The 15,897-nt window shown below is 40.4% G+C and overlaps 1 protein-coding gene across 8 annotated transcripts in view; it reads right to left on the reverse strand.

Moving 5' to 3' along the window:
- MEIS2 (Meis homeobox 2) overlaps positions 1–15,897 on the reverse strand; it is a 208,292-nt gene that overhangs the window by 144,988 nt on the left and 47,407 nt on the right. For all 8 annotated transcript variants that reach the window (XM_059372477.1, XM_059372474.1, XM_059372476.1 and 5 more), the window contains one exon: positions 253–398. In XM_059372477.1, the coding sequence (XP_059228460.1) occupies positions 253–398 (146 nt within the window). The remainder of the gene's footprint in view (positions 1–252; positions 399–15,897) is intronic.

A 15,897-nucleotide genomic window follows, 5' to 3' on the forward strand; every position in this document is an offset into this window, starting at 1 on the left:
TTGACTTATACATGCCGTGTAGGGCCCTAGACCAGTTTTGAATAAGGTACATTCCTGGCCTCTTAAAACGAAAACGTCCTCCTTTCTAGAGGGTGGGTAGTGACAGTTGGCAAAACCTTAACTGCTCCACTGGTCATCAGATTTCGAGAAAGGGAGAACAGTCACGTATTACTATTTTTTTAAATCGGTTATCAACCTGTGTCCTATGCTAGCAGCAGGCAAAGCAAAACTTTCTCTTTCATCTTGACTTACTGTGAGATGCTGGAAGAGCCATGCTCTCATGATATTTGTTGCTACTTTGGGGAAAATGCCTCTTTTCTTCTGGCGTTTTTTGTCCTTGTCTGGGTCGTCGTCATCACCTGTGCCAGGTGAAGCTACACTGTTGTCTAAACCATCCCCTGGTCGGGAAAAAAAAAAAAAAAAGGAAAATACATTAGAGACAACACAGAAAGGGGGCCAACAACAATGTGCAGCTGACGAGCTCAGCTAAGCTTGTTGAGAGAAATCCATTAAGCGGGTATATTCTCTTTCATTAAAGTATAATTGGAGACACAAATATGTAAAAGACAAAATTAAACCAGCCCTCTTCAAATGTTAATTTTGTGTGTCTCACACTCGCCCATATCATTAATTCCATTATAATTGTGTGCTTGACACAGGGCAGTAGCTCTTTGTCAATTACGGAATCCAATGTGGGAAAACCGCCATCAGGAAACCCATTCGGTGAAAATGCGTCCCCATCCCCATAGTGAACACATACTGTAGGGTAATCAAGTTAAATGTTCTGTAGTCTATATATTCTAGGCAGCCTGCATAGGTGACAGTAACTGTGTCACTGTTCATTGCACATAACACACTGCCTGCTCAGCCCCTCCTAGGACTGTCACCTCCGAAGCACGCACGTTCACACACTCCTCCGATGACCCTGCACTCAACATTTGCATGACAGGAAAACTTTTAGCTCTCTGCACCACTGATCGTGATCATTATCATTAAAAAAAGGAAAAAAAAAAAGAGGTACATGAAGGTAGGGTGCTCACTTAATCAGAAGTTTCTATCAACATCTTCGTCTTCTGTGTCTTTCTCTGGCATTAATTGTACATTAGCAAAAATCATTTACTTTTAACAGTCATAGTTATTTTTTCTTGCCCTCCAGCAAAAATGCCTTGAAAGCCTGCCTGGAGGGCATCTAAATTATGTATCTGAAAAACTCTTCTGGCAAGGCATTGCAGGACCCCTACTTTCTTAAAATTCATACGAGCACGTCTTCCTGTTTTTGGGAAGGCATCAATCAAGGGCAGCAATATATGCCATATCCCTACATTAATATTTGAACTAATAACTTTTAAAAAAGGAAAGAAACAAGATCCGACTTGTGGCATAATCAAATGCAAAATAAATGAAGAATACGGGGACAGCACTGGGGCTTTATAGATGGCTGTGTTTTCCTTGCACATCATTAGCCTGGAGCCACACGAAAGAGGAAAACAGAGAAGTGGAGAGTTTATGCTCCCTGCTGGTGTTTAAGAAGCCGGGGTCCTGGAAGGACATCTGGGAATTGCGCTGAGATGGGGGTTTTTGTAATTTAAGAATAGACATTCATTAGCAGTAAATGCCATAAATCCCATGCTAAGTAAAAACCTTGTCCAAGAAAGCCTAAAACAATAAACTCTGTGCTCAATGTAGCCTGAGCTAGACGCTCTGCAGCTTCCGGGGGAATGCTGGAGAGCCACCAGCTCATTCCCAGACCTGCTTCCTGCTCTTGGTCGGGGCTACCCCGAGACGGCCTGCCCACTGGGCCCCTCACCTTGCAACTTCGGTGTCGACTCCGTGGGCTCCCCAATACCTGTTCTCTTCCTTTCTCACCAAAAAACCCTCAACCTTCTTTGACCAGAGAAGCAGAAAAGCCACAGCAAAGAGCTGGCAGATTAATTTTATTGACATTTCCATTTTCACTGCAATGTGATACCCTCCATCACATGGAAGAGATGACCCCCACTATTTACAGACTGACAGGCCACTTCATTACAGCCACCCTGCCCCAAGGCAAAGCAGCTCCCTTCCATCTGCCCAAACACTAGAGCATGACCCCGAAGTTGCTGTTCTCTTTTTCTTTGCCGTCTGTTATGATAAAAAAAAGAGAGAGAGAGAGAGAGAAAGAGAGTGAGTCAAAGGGACCCCAAATCGTCAAAGAACTAATCAGAGTACAGGGAAACAAAAGGCATTTGACTTTTCAGTACAGGCTCTCCTAGGCTGTCTTCATCCGTCTAGCCTCCCTATACACCCATGTACACGAGGGATCCTTGCACAAGGAGACACACACCCACACACACACTCACACACACAAGCTCGAGCAGGGACACGCGTACACGCTTTCCACCATGCCAAGGAACTGCTGCAAGGCAAATTCTCACCCGCACTAATGGCTTCTGACTGCTCCCTGGCAACCCTAGCATTTTAACCTGGGTGAATGTACTCTCCAAAATACAGACACTGGAGCGATCTCATCAGCTGTTCATGTGACACAGATGGAGAGTGGCTATTAGGAGCCAGGCAGTGGGCCTTGGGGATCTGAGGTGCTGTTCTGTAGCCCGAGGCAATTTTGAAAAGCAGTACCCGGAGAAGAGGAAGAAAAAAAAATCCACACTGCAAGTCCAAGTTTGAAGTCGGTCAGTCTGTCTGTCTACCCACCACGGATAAAGATATCTTTGTCTCTTAATGTAAAATCTATGTGGGCTATCTGGATGTACACTGCAGATAATGTATGTATGGAATGGCTCTTCCTTCAGTGTCTTCCAAATATAAAAACACACACTGTAAACAATGCCTGTGTGTATATATTTCTTCCGAAGCACATATGGTTTCTGTGTATATGTTTAAGCTGAAATTGTCAGGATTTTGTTAAAATCTCATTTAGCTCTTTTTGATAGATTTTTGAATATACTTATTTTAAAAGGTTAATTGCTTAATTGGGGGAAGTTCAACCAAAAGAAAAGAAAAAAAGAAGAAGAAGGCATTTGCCTTTTTCACCCAATCAATGACCTTAAAAATGAGACACTGTATTTCCACAGTGCACCTTCTCATGCTTAAAAGCAAAGAGGGCTGGTAACACCTTCAAACTATTTAGCTCAAGAAAAAAAAATATATATCTATATATACAGCTAGATGGAGTGTCCTTTGATGACTGACTTCAACTGGTGACAGTAGGAGCATTACATGAATTTTAATATAAAGCAGTCCATTCTATGAAAGTGTAAAATATTTGAATTCAGATCCAGTGTCACAGATGATTGTAGAGAAAAATGTGCCCTTTTTTATAGTAAGTAGATATTAGACATTAGATTTTTAAATTAATATTAGTATCTATATTTCCTTAAAGCGAGGAGTTTTCCTCTCCAAATAACACAATAAATGCCATTGTTTTTTTTTTTTTTTTTAATTCCAGTGGACGATGAACCAGCTCCATGATGGAGAAATAACAGTAACATAAAGAAAAATTGTGAAAGGAAACTGTGTAATCTGCAACCTACAATAAAATTGTGCAGAGGATGATGGAGTTAGTGGCTCTTAAAATGGACATTGTTTTCTTGTTTTAAGGCTGTGTGCATGTAAGATGGTTGGCAACCGCTGGCACCTGTGCCAAACGTGTTTCTGTGCTGAAGAGGTTTGTGTGTATGTGTGTGCATGTGTGTGTGTGCATGTGTATCAGCACAGATGCTTGTGCCGAAAGCAGGATAACATAATAGCATACGTCTCAGCATGTGAAGTTAAGATTCAAAAGTGTGGACTCCTGAGGGCAAGAACTGTTTTTTGCTTCCCTTTTTATCCTGAGAGCACACCTCTGTATCTGACCTGGAGCAGATACCCAGTAATTCTATGTTGGGTGAGGGAATGACTGAACTCATCCAGGAGCTTATGCAAGGGCCCTCCCCTCTTTCTGAGAATCCCAAATGGGCTCGATCTCACTCATTTTAGTGCCGCAGGGGTCAGGTTGCCTGTGTGCACACAGTCACTTCTAAACACACCAGGATTGATGCTTCTCTGAAGAACCCTCTGACCATTAGGGCCTTTTGTGGGGGCTGAACCACTGGCCATTCCACCAGCATTGCCATCTCTGATGATGAAAAACTAAAGAAAAAAATAGTGGAATGCGCCTTCTAAAAGGTTGCTCATCCTTTTTCTGAGGGTACAATCTAAATTTGGGGCAAAGATACTCCCAAGAGTTGTGTATTACTGGAATGTACCGTGTGTGACCATGGAAAGTAGTAGTCAAAGCCTGTAGATAGACAACGCTGAAATGGACTGAATCATCAGGGGACACCATGAAAAACACAGGTCTCTGGACATTAGCCCAGGTTCATCGGCTCAAAATACCCCAGAGCAGAGGTAAGGAATTTATATTTTTAACACATTCCTTGGGTTTGCGTAAGCAACCAGCCTAGCACTGGTTCTCAAACTGGTTTTTGGAAGCCACTGAACTAGATGACCTTCCAATGTGGAAGAAGATGCAAGTTCTGGAACAGGTAAGGAATTCACAAGTCTATCCTACTGCCATGCATAGCGTCGGTGGTGGTGGTGAGGAATTGCAGGGTAGCCCTGGGCTTATTCACTGCAGAAGAAACCCAGTGTTCTCCATCACATATACTGACCAACACAATGGAGCTTCATCCTAGTCATCTGGTGATGAAGGATACAGAGAAAGAAAGAAGCTCTAGAACACTGGCTCTCAAAATGCGGACCAGCAGCGTTAGCGCTGATGAGGAAAGAGAAATGCAAATTCTTGGACTGTCCCAGACCTAGTGACCTTGAATCTCCAGGGTGGAGCCTAATCATCGGAATGGTACTAAGTGTTCCAAGTGATTCTAATGACCACTCAGGTTTTTTGTGGGGTTGTTTTTTTTTTTTAAGATTTTGTTTATTTATTTGTCAGACAGAGTACAAGCAGGGGGAGCAGTAGGCAGAGGGAGAAATAGGCTCCCTGCTGAGCAGGGAGTCCAATGCAGGACTCAATTCCAGGACTCTGGGATCATGACCTGAGCTGAAGACAGATACTAAACCGACTGATCCACCCAGGCATCCCACCATGCAGGTTTAAGAAGCAATGCTTTAGAGCACAGAGAAGATCTCCTTAACTGGCTACCCCTGGTGGTTACTATCTGAAGGCCTATATCTAATCTCTGGGTCTTCCTCCTGTTTTAAGACTCTGAGGTGCTGGGGTGCCTCAGTGGCTTAGCTGGTTAAACATCTGCCTTCAGCTCAGGTCATGATCCCGGAGACCCAGGATCGAGCCCTGCCGTCAGGTTCCCCGCTCAGCAAGGAGTCTGCTTCTCCCTCGCATCCTCCTCCCTCTCTCACTCTCTTGCTCTCAAATAAATAAGTAAAATCTTAAAAAAAAAAAAAAAAGAGAGAGAGAGAGACTCCACAGTATTTTGAGAGCATCTGTGGCTAGATTTACACCCATGCTCTGGAGAAGTCACACATACTTTCCGTAGCTAAGCATACCATGCTCAGAGCAAGGCACTGCTCTGGGAAGCAACCCCAATCTACACCTACCTAAAAAAACACTACTGAGAGAGTTTAGTCACAGGAAGCTAAATCCTGGGATACCTTGGGTATCCAGGTGTAGGTAGAATCCATACCCATAGCTATGTGGTCAGGGAATCAAGGACGGATACGGACACATTATGAGAGGATCCTCCGATAATTCTAAAGCAGAAATTTCCAGTCCAGAAAATCTAGACCATAGAAACTATCTAGGCAAAAGGCCATCACTTCCTTTCATTGGCATATTGCCTTATTCCATTTAGCCAAAAATCTATCTGTATTTTAGAGATCAATTTCTTGGCCTGGAATAAACCAATGATACAAACAGTGACGACGTGCTATGATGAGTCCAGTATCACGGGGATGTGGCCTTCCTTCCCTACCAGATATACCAAGCAGCAGGCAAGAGGGTCCACCTTCTTCTACCTTTCTACCTTCTCCACCGCCCTTGAGAAACAAAACCAAACCCGACAATTACCAATGAGAAAAATGAGGCCAGGAGTTTAGGTTGTTGTTCAAGAGTCCACTGTTCTGCGTAGTCAAGGATAAACTAGAATCCTTGCAACTTCAAGTCCCGTCCACTGGGATGCTCACATTAATATCGTAGGTTATCTTTCACTTTTCAGAGCATTACCTCATTGGAACCCTGTTATCAGTGACAGATCTAAGCAACGTTTAGATCTCACAAGTGACGGTCTAAGTGCAGAGGAGAGATTAGATCTACGGTGGAGGAATTGGGGCTGAGCTAGAGCTGGTCCAGACGGGTCAACTTTCAAAAGGAAATGTGCGGCTTTTCCCAAAAGAAAGCCTTCACCTGAAGGGCTTTAGTTACCTGAAGTATAGCAGTAGGCTTTGAGGCTAGGGATTTTTTATAACGGGTTTATTGTCATCCAAGTGGAGACACCAGACTGACCTTCAGAGCATAGAGATGCTACAAATACTTGAGAAGCCACACCCACTGTCCATATAGTCAGGACCTTGGGAGCACTGTGCAGTCCTATTCAGCACTTCATAGCACTGTGATCAAAGCCATATATCCCCCTGCCCCAAAGTCACTTTTTAAATGGTAGAATAAGGTTTCTGTGACATTTGGTACATCGTCAAGTAACAGTCATCTAAAATTGATCTCTTGATCTGATATGAGGACACATAAGCATGTATTTTGGTTGGTGGCATTTGTACTTCTTTTGGGTAAGTCAGTGGTGCATTATTTGATTCCCACTTCCCCAAGTTTTGGACCAGGTTTAATAGTTAAATACAGTCATACAAAATATATGTTGTAAAAAAGAATGATACCTCATCTGAGAGAACATAGCTTTCCTCCTCCTCTTTTTTGCTAAACAGAAACTCACTGTATGCATTATCATTTTCATTGTGTGCCATGTAAATTCACTAATTTCATACACATGCACATACATGTATCTTCTCATTAGTCTATTTCCAAGAATTAGGTATATGGACAAATACGTAGATATTTATGTACATGATCACAAACCTATATGCATACAAGTTAAATTGTATCTTTTTCAAATCACTCACCAATTGATACACAAGTGTCCAAGTTTATTCATGAATGAACTGCATATTTTTGCCTGCTACACCCCCCGCCTCCACACACAAACACATTTATAGAGTACTTCAGATGTCTACATTTAATGTTAAGTATAGTAGTCCCTTTTCCGCACCATTTCCCTATCTCTAGAATACAGGCCCCTCTTCTTTATCAATACTGCCGTCACTGTCATTATCTTCATTATCACAAGTAACATTCAGTGGGCTTTTGCGATGTTCCAATCCTCACACCAAATGAATGAAATAGCTACTATTACCAATTCCATTTTACAGATAAGAAAACAGAGACTCAAAGAAATTAAGTAACTTGTCAAAGGTCACATAGTTAGGAAGCGGCAGAATGCGCTATCCTTCAAAGCCCAGGCTCATACCCTCTATCCTCTCCCTTAACCTGCTCAGAGGACAAGAGAATGTGAAAAGTCAAACTAGAGACTGGATAAGCCCTCACTGCCCCAGACACAAACCCTAAGTGTGAGGTCTTATATATTTACATCCATGTTCCAAGGGGATAGCGGGCAACAGCACATTTAAAACTAAGTATGAACCAAGAAACAAGCAGGTACCTATTTTACATGGACAGATATATCCATTATCTAGAGATAGGTTCATTATTGTTCCCTGTGGATGTAAGTGTCAAATTAAATGTGATTTTGAAATAGACCCATTTGCGGAATTTTAAAGACTTTTCTGAGCCAAGGAATCATTCAAGTTTCCATGCCTTTAGTCCTTTCCCCTTGGCCTGGAATGCCCTTTCCCTTCATTTTAATTCCTCTCCTTCCCATTCTTCTTTGTCAAGGCAAACTCCTATTCAACCTCCACAACCCAGTGAAAAAAGGAAACCCCTTGGCAAAGCTTTCTCCAGTTTTCATTAACAGAGTTGGGGTACTCTGCTTTCTACTTCTTCAGCAGTTTCCCCTAGCCTCTGTCATATTTACTTTTGTTTTACAACTTATCTGTTGACTAATTTCTCTATCCTATTTGACTGTGAACTTTCCCAAGGCAGGAGCTATGTCATTTCTGATTCCCAAACCTTGACACCATAGTAAACATTCTAGTATTAGTGGCATGGGCAAATTGGCAGCAAGATTCCCTTAGACATATTAGTGGGACCCAATCTGAATATAACCTGCTTTGAAGAAACTGTCCATGATGGTGGCCCCTTAGCTCTGGTAACCTGTTCTGGTAGCCTCCAAGACTTGGGCTCCCCCACTCCCTTATCCCCGCTCTGTAAGCACTGGGTATCATGGTCTCATGTCCACTACTGTTTGCATACGTGTATGGTCCTCATCATGTAACGAGATTCTCATTACATGCGTGAGACATGTGTCACATACTGCTGGTGAAAACAGTACTCCACTTCCAACCTGCCTTATTTAAAAGGGGAAGAGAGGCAGTGGGAGACAGTGGGCTGCCCGTTGCCCAGGCTACTCAGATGACTTGGAACATTACAGTTAAAAGTGAAGTATTAAGTAGTCAAGGAACTGTAACACCCAGTACCTTGGGAACCCATTTTCTGTCATCATTTCTTTGTTTTTTTATTCCCCTCTCTGGATGTAATACTTTTGAAAATGGAATAAAAATATACTAACGGTCAAAATATATGTATATTAGATACTATGAGTCAAAAGATATTTCTTTTTGGGGAGTACCTTCTAGAAGTTTAGGACATCCCACTGAGAAACCTGCATCAAGGTTTCAAATGAGATGAAAAAAAGAAGCAGCAGCAGCAGCAGCTGCCTTTGCCTAGTTCTGTTCTCTGCCTTACAAAACTTGCTTTCCAAGAACCATCCACAAAGTAAATCTTTTTGCACATGCAATTTTTTTTTTCCCACATCAGATCAGGTTGGGGGAGGGGGAAGCTGAAGACCCAGAAATGTGGGGAGGGTGAGGGGCCAGAGGTGGGGTGAGGGGCCAGCAGTGAGACCTGCTAATTACTGATCTCTTTTACTCTCCTGCTGTGCTTAACTGTCTGGACACGTTAAAGTGAAATTTTTCTGTGATTTTTCAAGTGACTAGTTCATGGCCCACTAGCATGGAGGGAAGCAGAAGAGATGAAATGCTTTCGTTTACATGCAACATTTACTAACCGTGTGGGTTTCCGACATTAAAGAGAGGACAGTGACCCAGGCCACCTTTTTCACACTCAAAAGAGCACTGAAAAAACAAGTCTTCATCGGCTTACCTCAGGCTTCCCTGGTCCTGAACACCCTCCCCCCCGGCGTAGGAGCAGAAAGGGAAAAACAGAGGGGATTTTATCCTCCTTTCTCTTCAACTTTTCAGGCGGTATAAGCAGCATTTAGCAAATTCAGCCCCAAATGGCTCCAAATGCTCAGAGCTGCAGGGGCTCCTTCTTTGTTATCCTCCCTCTATTTACACAGGATTTACGCAGGCTCTCCACTGAAGAGACCTAAAGCACTTCCATTCTCACCGGCTCTACCCCATTGTGGCCCCAGCCGCTTCACCCAGGCCGGCCATGGGGGATTTCTGCAACCTGGAGAAGAAGGCAACACATGGCTCCCTAACTGGGTGATCCCCGGCCAACCTGGCCGGTGCCCGCAGTTGCAAAGTGGGGGCCTGTGAAGATGGGCTCACCTTCCAGCAGGAACCAAAAACCGCAGCCAAGGCTGCGCGAAAGCGTGTCCAGAGACAAATAACGTGCACTTTAAAATATGCATCTATATGATATAATGCAAAGTGGTGGGTGAAAAAAAAATTCAGACTGCAGCTTGGATGAAAACCACTTCACCCACTGGTTGGAAAAATAAAGTGTAAAAACAGACAGATGGACACATATGTAAATGTGGCTGTGTTTTAGGCTTGAGCTGGCAACGTGAGTGTCGTAGTATAGTTTTGCACGCCTGTATTTTCCATATCATGTTGAATCCTGTTAACTGTTGAACAGAAACATCCTCATACTGGTCCTTGACCAAATCAGTCCCCTCGATTTACCCGTCAGGAGCCATAAAATGGCTTTGTTTATTGACTGGAACCCTCTAATCCTTTAGAGCATGGGTGAACAGAAGCTTGCAGTACCCTTCGCCCATGCTTCACTGAAGTTGGTTTCTCTCATTTGAGATATGGAACTTCACTTGAGAATTTTTAAAAAATATGTCCAGAAAGGACATTTAGTCTCACTTGCCACAGAATTCTCCAAAGGATACTGACTGAACCCAGTAGAGAGGTATAATCCTTGGCCACTATAATTCAGCAGATGGCTTAATCTCCATGGTAGAGCATAAAAGAATTGGACTTTTTTACTCAGTTACCTGAGAAGCACACAGAAAAGTAGAGTCAGTTCTGAAGGTATTCACAGTACATCATAATAAAGCTCTTCTGGGCACTCTAATGATTCATTTTTAGTGATCTCTCAAATGCCCTTTTCCACAGTTAACACTCAGATTTTATTAAGGTAGAAAGCAGGGACAAATGTCCACTCAAGTCCCAGCTCTCAAATTTGACTCTACTTGCACTATACACTACCTACAGCTAAAGCTTTTTTAATGTTCTGTTCACCTCCCCGGAGTGGCATTTCAGCTAACAGAGTTCACAATCTTTCAGCCCTAAACACAGAAGGCTGCTATCTTCAAGTCATCCTAGGAATGCGCCAGATACCATCATCTCCCTCCTGCTACACAAAGAACCAGAAAGAGAGAGACCAAGAGAAGACCAAGCTGATCATGTTACCAAGAGTCCAGAATGCCCCTCTCGGAAGGTTAATCTTTGAACCAGTGAATGTTATAATTAGGAGCCTTGAAGTTGGGCTGAGGCTGGCCACTGAAAGAAAGACCCTAAAAGAGAAAGTATGAATGGAACACATTTCTTTCACCTCATGGTTGACACAAGGGTCATGATTTTTATGGGAAATGATACAAAAATGAGTTGTTATGATACAGGAGTCCCTTTCCCACAATTCCTACAAAAGAAAAAGGGTGGTTGGGGAGAGATGTCTTCCCAATTTCACTTAGCTATGTTTCAGTACAAATTGTGAAAATTATGCAAATAACTATTTTGGCACCTTTGCTAGAGGAAAACATTATTAAATTATGCTCTAAGTATTTTGTCTGCTTTAGCAATTACTCTCATGTAACTGTAAATATAAATAGCTGTTATTCTGTTTAAATTTTTAATCATGCAAAATATTGTCACACAAAATGTCCTTCTGTTGCAGCCTAACTGGGATTTTCTTTTTTAAAATATCCATATTTAACTGAAGTGGACTATTTTTAGCATTGTAAAGTGTTTTAGTAAAGATAGCTGGCTAACATCTCTGAATCAACAGGTCTTTCAAGGAAAGATATGGCCTTTATATTTGCAAAAAGAATTTCCCACTAAGGCTTCTTATATAAAATGCATTTTTAACATTTTACGCTAAACTACAATATACTCAGTCTGCTTCCAGGGACGTATTGACTCCATCAAGCCTATATTTTCAACATATGCTGCTAATATTCTCATTTTTATCATTAACAATAGGATTTTATATCTAATTGTCTCCTAGCATACCTTATTACAAGATGAAACGTTTAAGTACCAAACCAGTAACAAAATTTGTTGGGGGAAATAACAGAAAAGCATAGTTCTATGGGGTAGAGTTATTTCATTCAGTTTTTAGGATTCTTACCTTATTATCTTATTTGCTATCTAAAACAAAAATAGGGACAATACATTTTTATAATGTCAGACACTTGATCAGTTTGAATTCTTAATATGCTATCTCCATATAAATTTATAACAGCAGATAATGATTTTCAAATACGACAACAAAAACAAAAAGACTGATTATTTCTCCCACTTTCTTGATTGTTGTAAATCGAAAACAATAGACTATTTAGTAAAAGTGCAACTTTGCAACTGACATTGTTAATGCAAAAAGAAATTCTTTAATCTTAAGAGAAAAGATAGGCATCTTTATGATAACAACAGCAATAATAAAACTAACACTCTGTAAGACAACTAGATTCAGGTATCACCAACACTCCCTTTGGGATAATTTTAGGAAGCTAATCACAGCTATGTACAGACAAAAGAATAGTATTACCCATGATAACTGGTTTTAGGGAAATTCTTCTTAAACCAGTCACACATCAGAATTGGAGAATATTTGTTAATTATTGAAAAATGTTATTTTGTACTTATTCAAAGACTATTTTCACATAACAGCTCCTAATATAACTTTGGTTTTTGCTTAAGAAGCTTATAAACTAAGTTATTAGCACGTAGGAAGTATTAGCTACTGTGCATTTAAGTATTTCCACTTATTTTGACTGTTTTAAATAAATCTGCATCTATGATTTGAGAAGAAGCAGGTATCTTTTTGTAATGTAATGCAAAGATCTATAACAAGATGTAAAAGCCCTAAGGGAAACAGATAATATGACTGCTCAATAAAAATAATCTAAAATATTTTTTACATAGCTTACATATTAAAGAACTACAGACACAGGGACCTTTAAAGTGTACTTTGAATGGAGAACAACGGGGTTTCTTTAGAGGTGATGAAAGTGTTCTACAATTGGTCACAGTGATGGCTGAACTACTCTAGGAATATACTAAAAAATCAAATTGTACACTTTAGAGATCACAAGTAGGCAGAGAGGCAGGCAGAGAGAGAGGAGGAATCAGGCTCCCCGCTGAGCAAGGAGCCCAATGTGGGGATCGATCCCAGAACCCTGAGATCATGACCAGAGCCGAAGGCAGAGGTTCAACCCACTGAGCCACCCAGGCACCCCAAAGCTATTATATTTTTTAGAAAGAACACATTTTGTCCTCCTTCTAAAAAAAAAAGCATGCCAGAAGAAAAATAAAATCCTAGTAACAAGAGTTTTGAAGGTATCCATAACCCTTTCTGAATTGCTTTAAAACAACATGTTTTCTTTCTTTTTTTTTTAGATTTATTTATCCATCTATTTATTTATTTTAGAGAAAGCACAGGGAAGGGGAAAAAGCGCAGAGTAAGAGGGAGAGAAGGGGAGAGAGAATCTAAGCAGACTTCACGCTGAGCGCAGAGCCAGAGGTCAGACTTGATCCTGTGACCCTAAGATCGTGACCTGAGCCAAAATCAAGAGTTGGATGCTTAACCAAGTGCACCAAGTGTTTTAGGCATTCTAAAACAATGTGAATTCAAGGCTGCTTGCTAATATCATCTCAGCGCCTTGCATATGGACAAATGTATGTACTCAAAAACACTTGGGGTGAATTTTATACTGTTTACATTGCAAAGATAAGCTTTAATGGAAACTAGATTGATTCTAATCCTGAAATTAACCCTTCTCTACTCTCAATTCCATTGCATTATAGCAGAACCCTAGTCTAAATTATTTACATCTTTCAAGGTTTACTTTAACTACCAGAATAACTCCAGAAGACTTACTCACACACACACCCCACTCTTATATTTCTTCTGCATAAGCTTCTTCAAGTCAGGAACCATATCTTTTAGTTTTTTCATATCATTCTTAGAACTTTGTATAATGTTTGGAGTATACTATGCGCCTAACCCTTTACCAAATGAATCAATGGATGCCATTCCAATTCTTCAGAATATGCGGTATTCTTTGTAGGTCTACATCTAAAAGTTGGAAACAGAAACTTCTAGAATGTTGGTCTCTAAGAGTTGGAAACTGCCCATAAAGTTGATGTTTCATAAATTTTTAAAAAAAATTTAATTTCCTCTTCTTGTTGTTTTTAAGTAATCTCTGAACCCAACATGAGGCTCAAATTCATGACCCTGAGATCACATGCTCTACAGACTGAGCCAGCCACGTGCCCCGATGTTTCATAAATTTCACTACCTTATAAGAAATATTGCCTGGAAGAAGCAACTTTATTGAAACAGACAACAAAAGAAGTAACCTATGTTTGGAAAAGTACCATACATACCTAGTTCACCTTTCCTTTTCTAAATTTTTGACTTTATTCTGTTTCTTTGGGCAGCCATGCTATTTTGCCTATACACTGAAAGCTCACTTCTGACACATTCCTTGTCCCTCTACTCTGTCCTTCTACTCTTCCCTGTATAACTACAGAGGCACATATCCTTGGGGAAAAATAGTAATATGATGAAAGAAGCATGAGTTGTGGCATAAGAACACACAGATCTTGTACTGAATTTCCAGGTCTAATTTCTTACTGGTTGAGTGCAACCTTGGTCAAGAGATTAACTTTCTGAACCTCAGTTTCCTCATCAGTGAAACAGGTAGAATTACACATGATCCACAGGTTGTGAAAATTAAGTGAAATAATCAATAATAGTTATTATTTATTAACTCCCTATCTTGTACTATGAGCTTTACTCTTACTCACAAACTTAGAAACTTTATACATGACATCTAGCCTCACACAGATGTCATAGCCATCACACAGATACCTTATCTATCAAAGGAGCATCAACTAATGAACTAATAAGAAAGGATAAACAAAGGACACCTGAGTGGCTCAGTGGGTTAAGCCTCTGTCTTTGGCTCAGGTTATGATCTCAGGGTCCTGGGATCAAGTCCCACATCAGGCTCTCTGCTCGGCAGGGAGACTGCTTCCTCCTCTCTCTCTCTGCCTGCCTCTCTACCTACTTGTGTTCTCTCTCTGCCAAATAAATAGGTAGAATCTTAAAAAAAAAAAAAAAAAGAAAGAAAGAAAGAAAGGGCAAACAAAATGTGGTATATCCACACACTGAAGTACTACTCAGCATAAAAAAGAACAAACTACTGACATATGCAACATGTTAACCACATTACAAGTCATTAAACTAAACAGAAGAATCCAAACAAAAAAACCACATACTGTTTGATTCCAAATGTATTAAATTCTAGAAAATGCAAACTAATAGACTGAAAGCAGATCAGTGGTTGCCTGAGGACAGGTACACAGGGAGGGATGGACGAAAAATGAGTACAAGTGAAGTTTCAGTGGTGATGGAAATGGAGTATCTTGATTTTAACAAGAGCTGGTCTCAGTGCACACAAGTGTCAAAACTTGTTAAATTGTATACTTTAAAGGGGTGAAATTTTTATATGAAAATTACACTTCAATAAAGTTGATAAAAGTAATGGTAGGCAGATTATAGTTAAATCTAAAACAGGCCATAAACCTGTTATTTGGCATAGAACAGATATTAATGGAAAGCGCAGCAGAGAAGTAGGAGTGGGGATCCTCCCAGTTAATGCAATAAGATTCTGAAAGGATGAAACAATTTAGAGTAACATTTGAAAGATGCTGCTGAGGAAAGCTCAACATGGTATTTGTAAACCTGTAGATGTATACTATTTTTTTTAACTTCATGAACATCTAAAGTGGATGGTCAGAATGCACTTTATAGATTTTATTCAAAAATATTTTTTCTCCATTGGCCAATCTCATTATGGGAAATACTGTTAAAGAACTACTCAACTTGAAAAAAAAAAGTACCAGTAATAATCTAAAAGGTAATAGAAATAATTCTTAATAAGCTATTTTTAAAACCTCTTTTGGGGAATTCTGTATTAACTCATTCCTCCTCATTGTAAGAAAGTCTCACGCTGGAGATCTCAGTCAACCTCAGAGGAAAATGGGACAATGCACATGAAACTCTGATGCACCACTGAGATTAAAAATGAATGGGAGGGTGCTGGGGTTATGGACATTGGGGAGGGTGTGTGCTCTGGTGAGTGCTTTGAAGTGTGTAAACCTGGCGATTCACAGACCTGTACCCCTGGAGCTAATAATACATTATATATTTATTAAAAAATTTTAAAAATTAATTTTAAAAGATTTGCCACACACACACAAAAAAAGAATGGGAAATACAGA

This window comes from Mustela nigripes, chromosome 13 (genome assembly GCF_022355385.1).
Source record: "Mustela nigripes isolate SB6536 chromosome 13, MUSNIG.SB6536, whole genome shotgun sequence".
NCBI lineage: Eukaryota > Metazoa > Chordata > Mammalia > Carnivora > Mustelidae > Mustela > Mustela nigripes.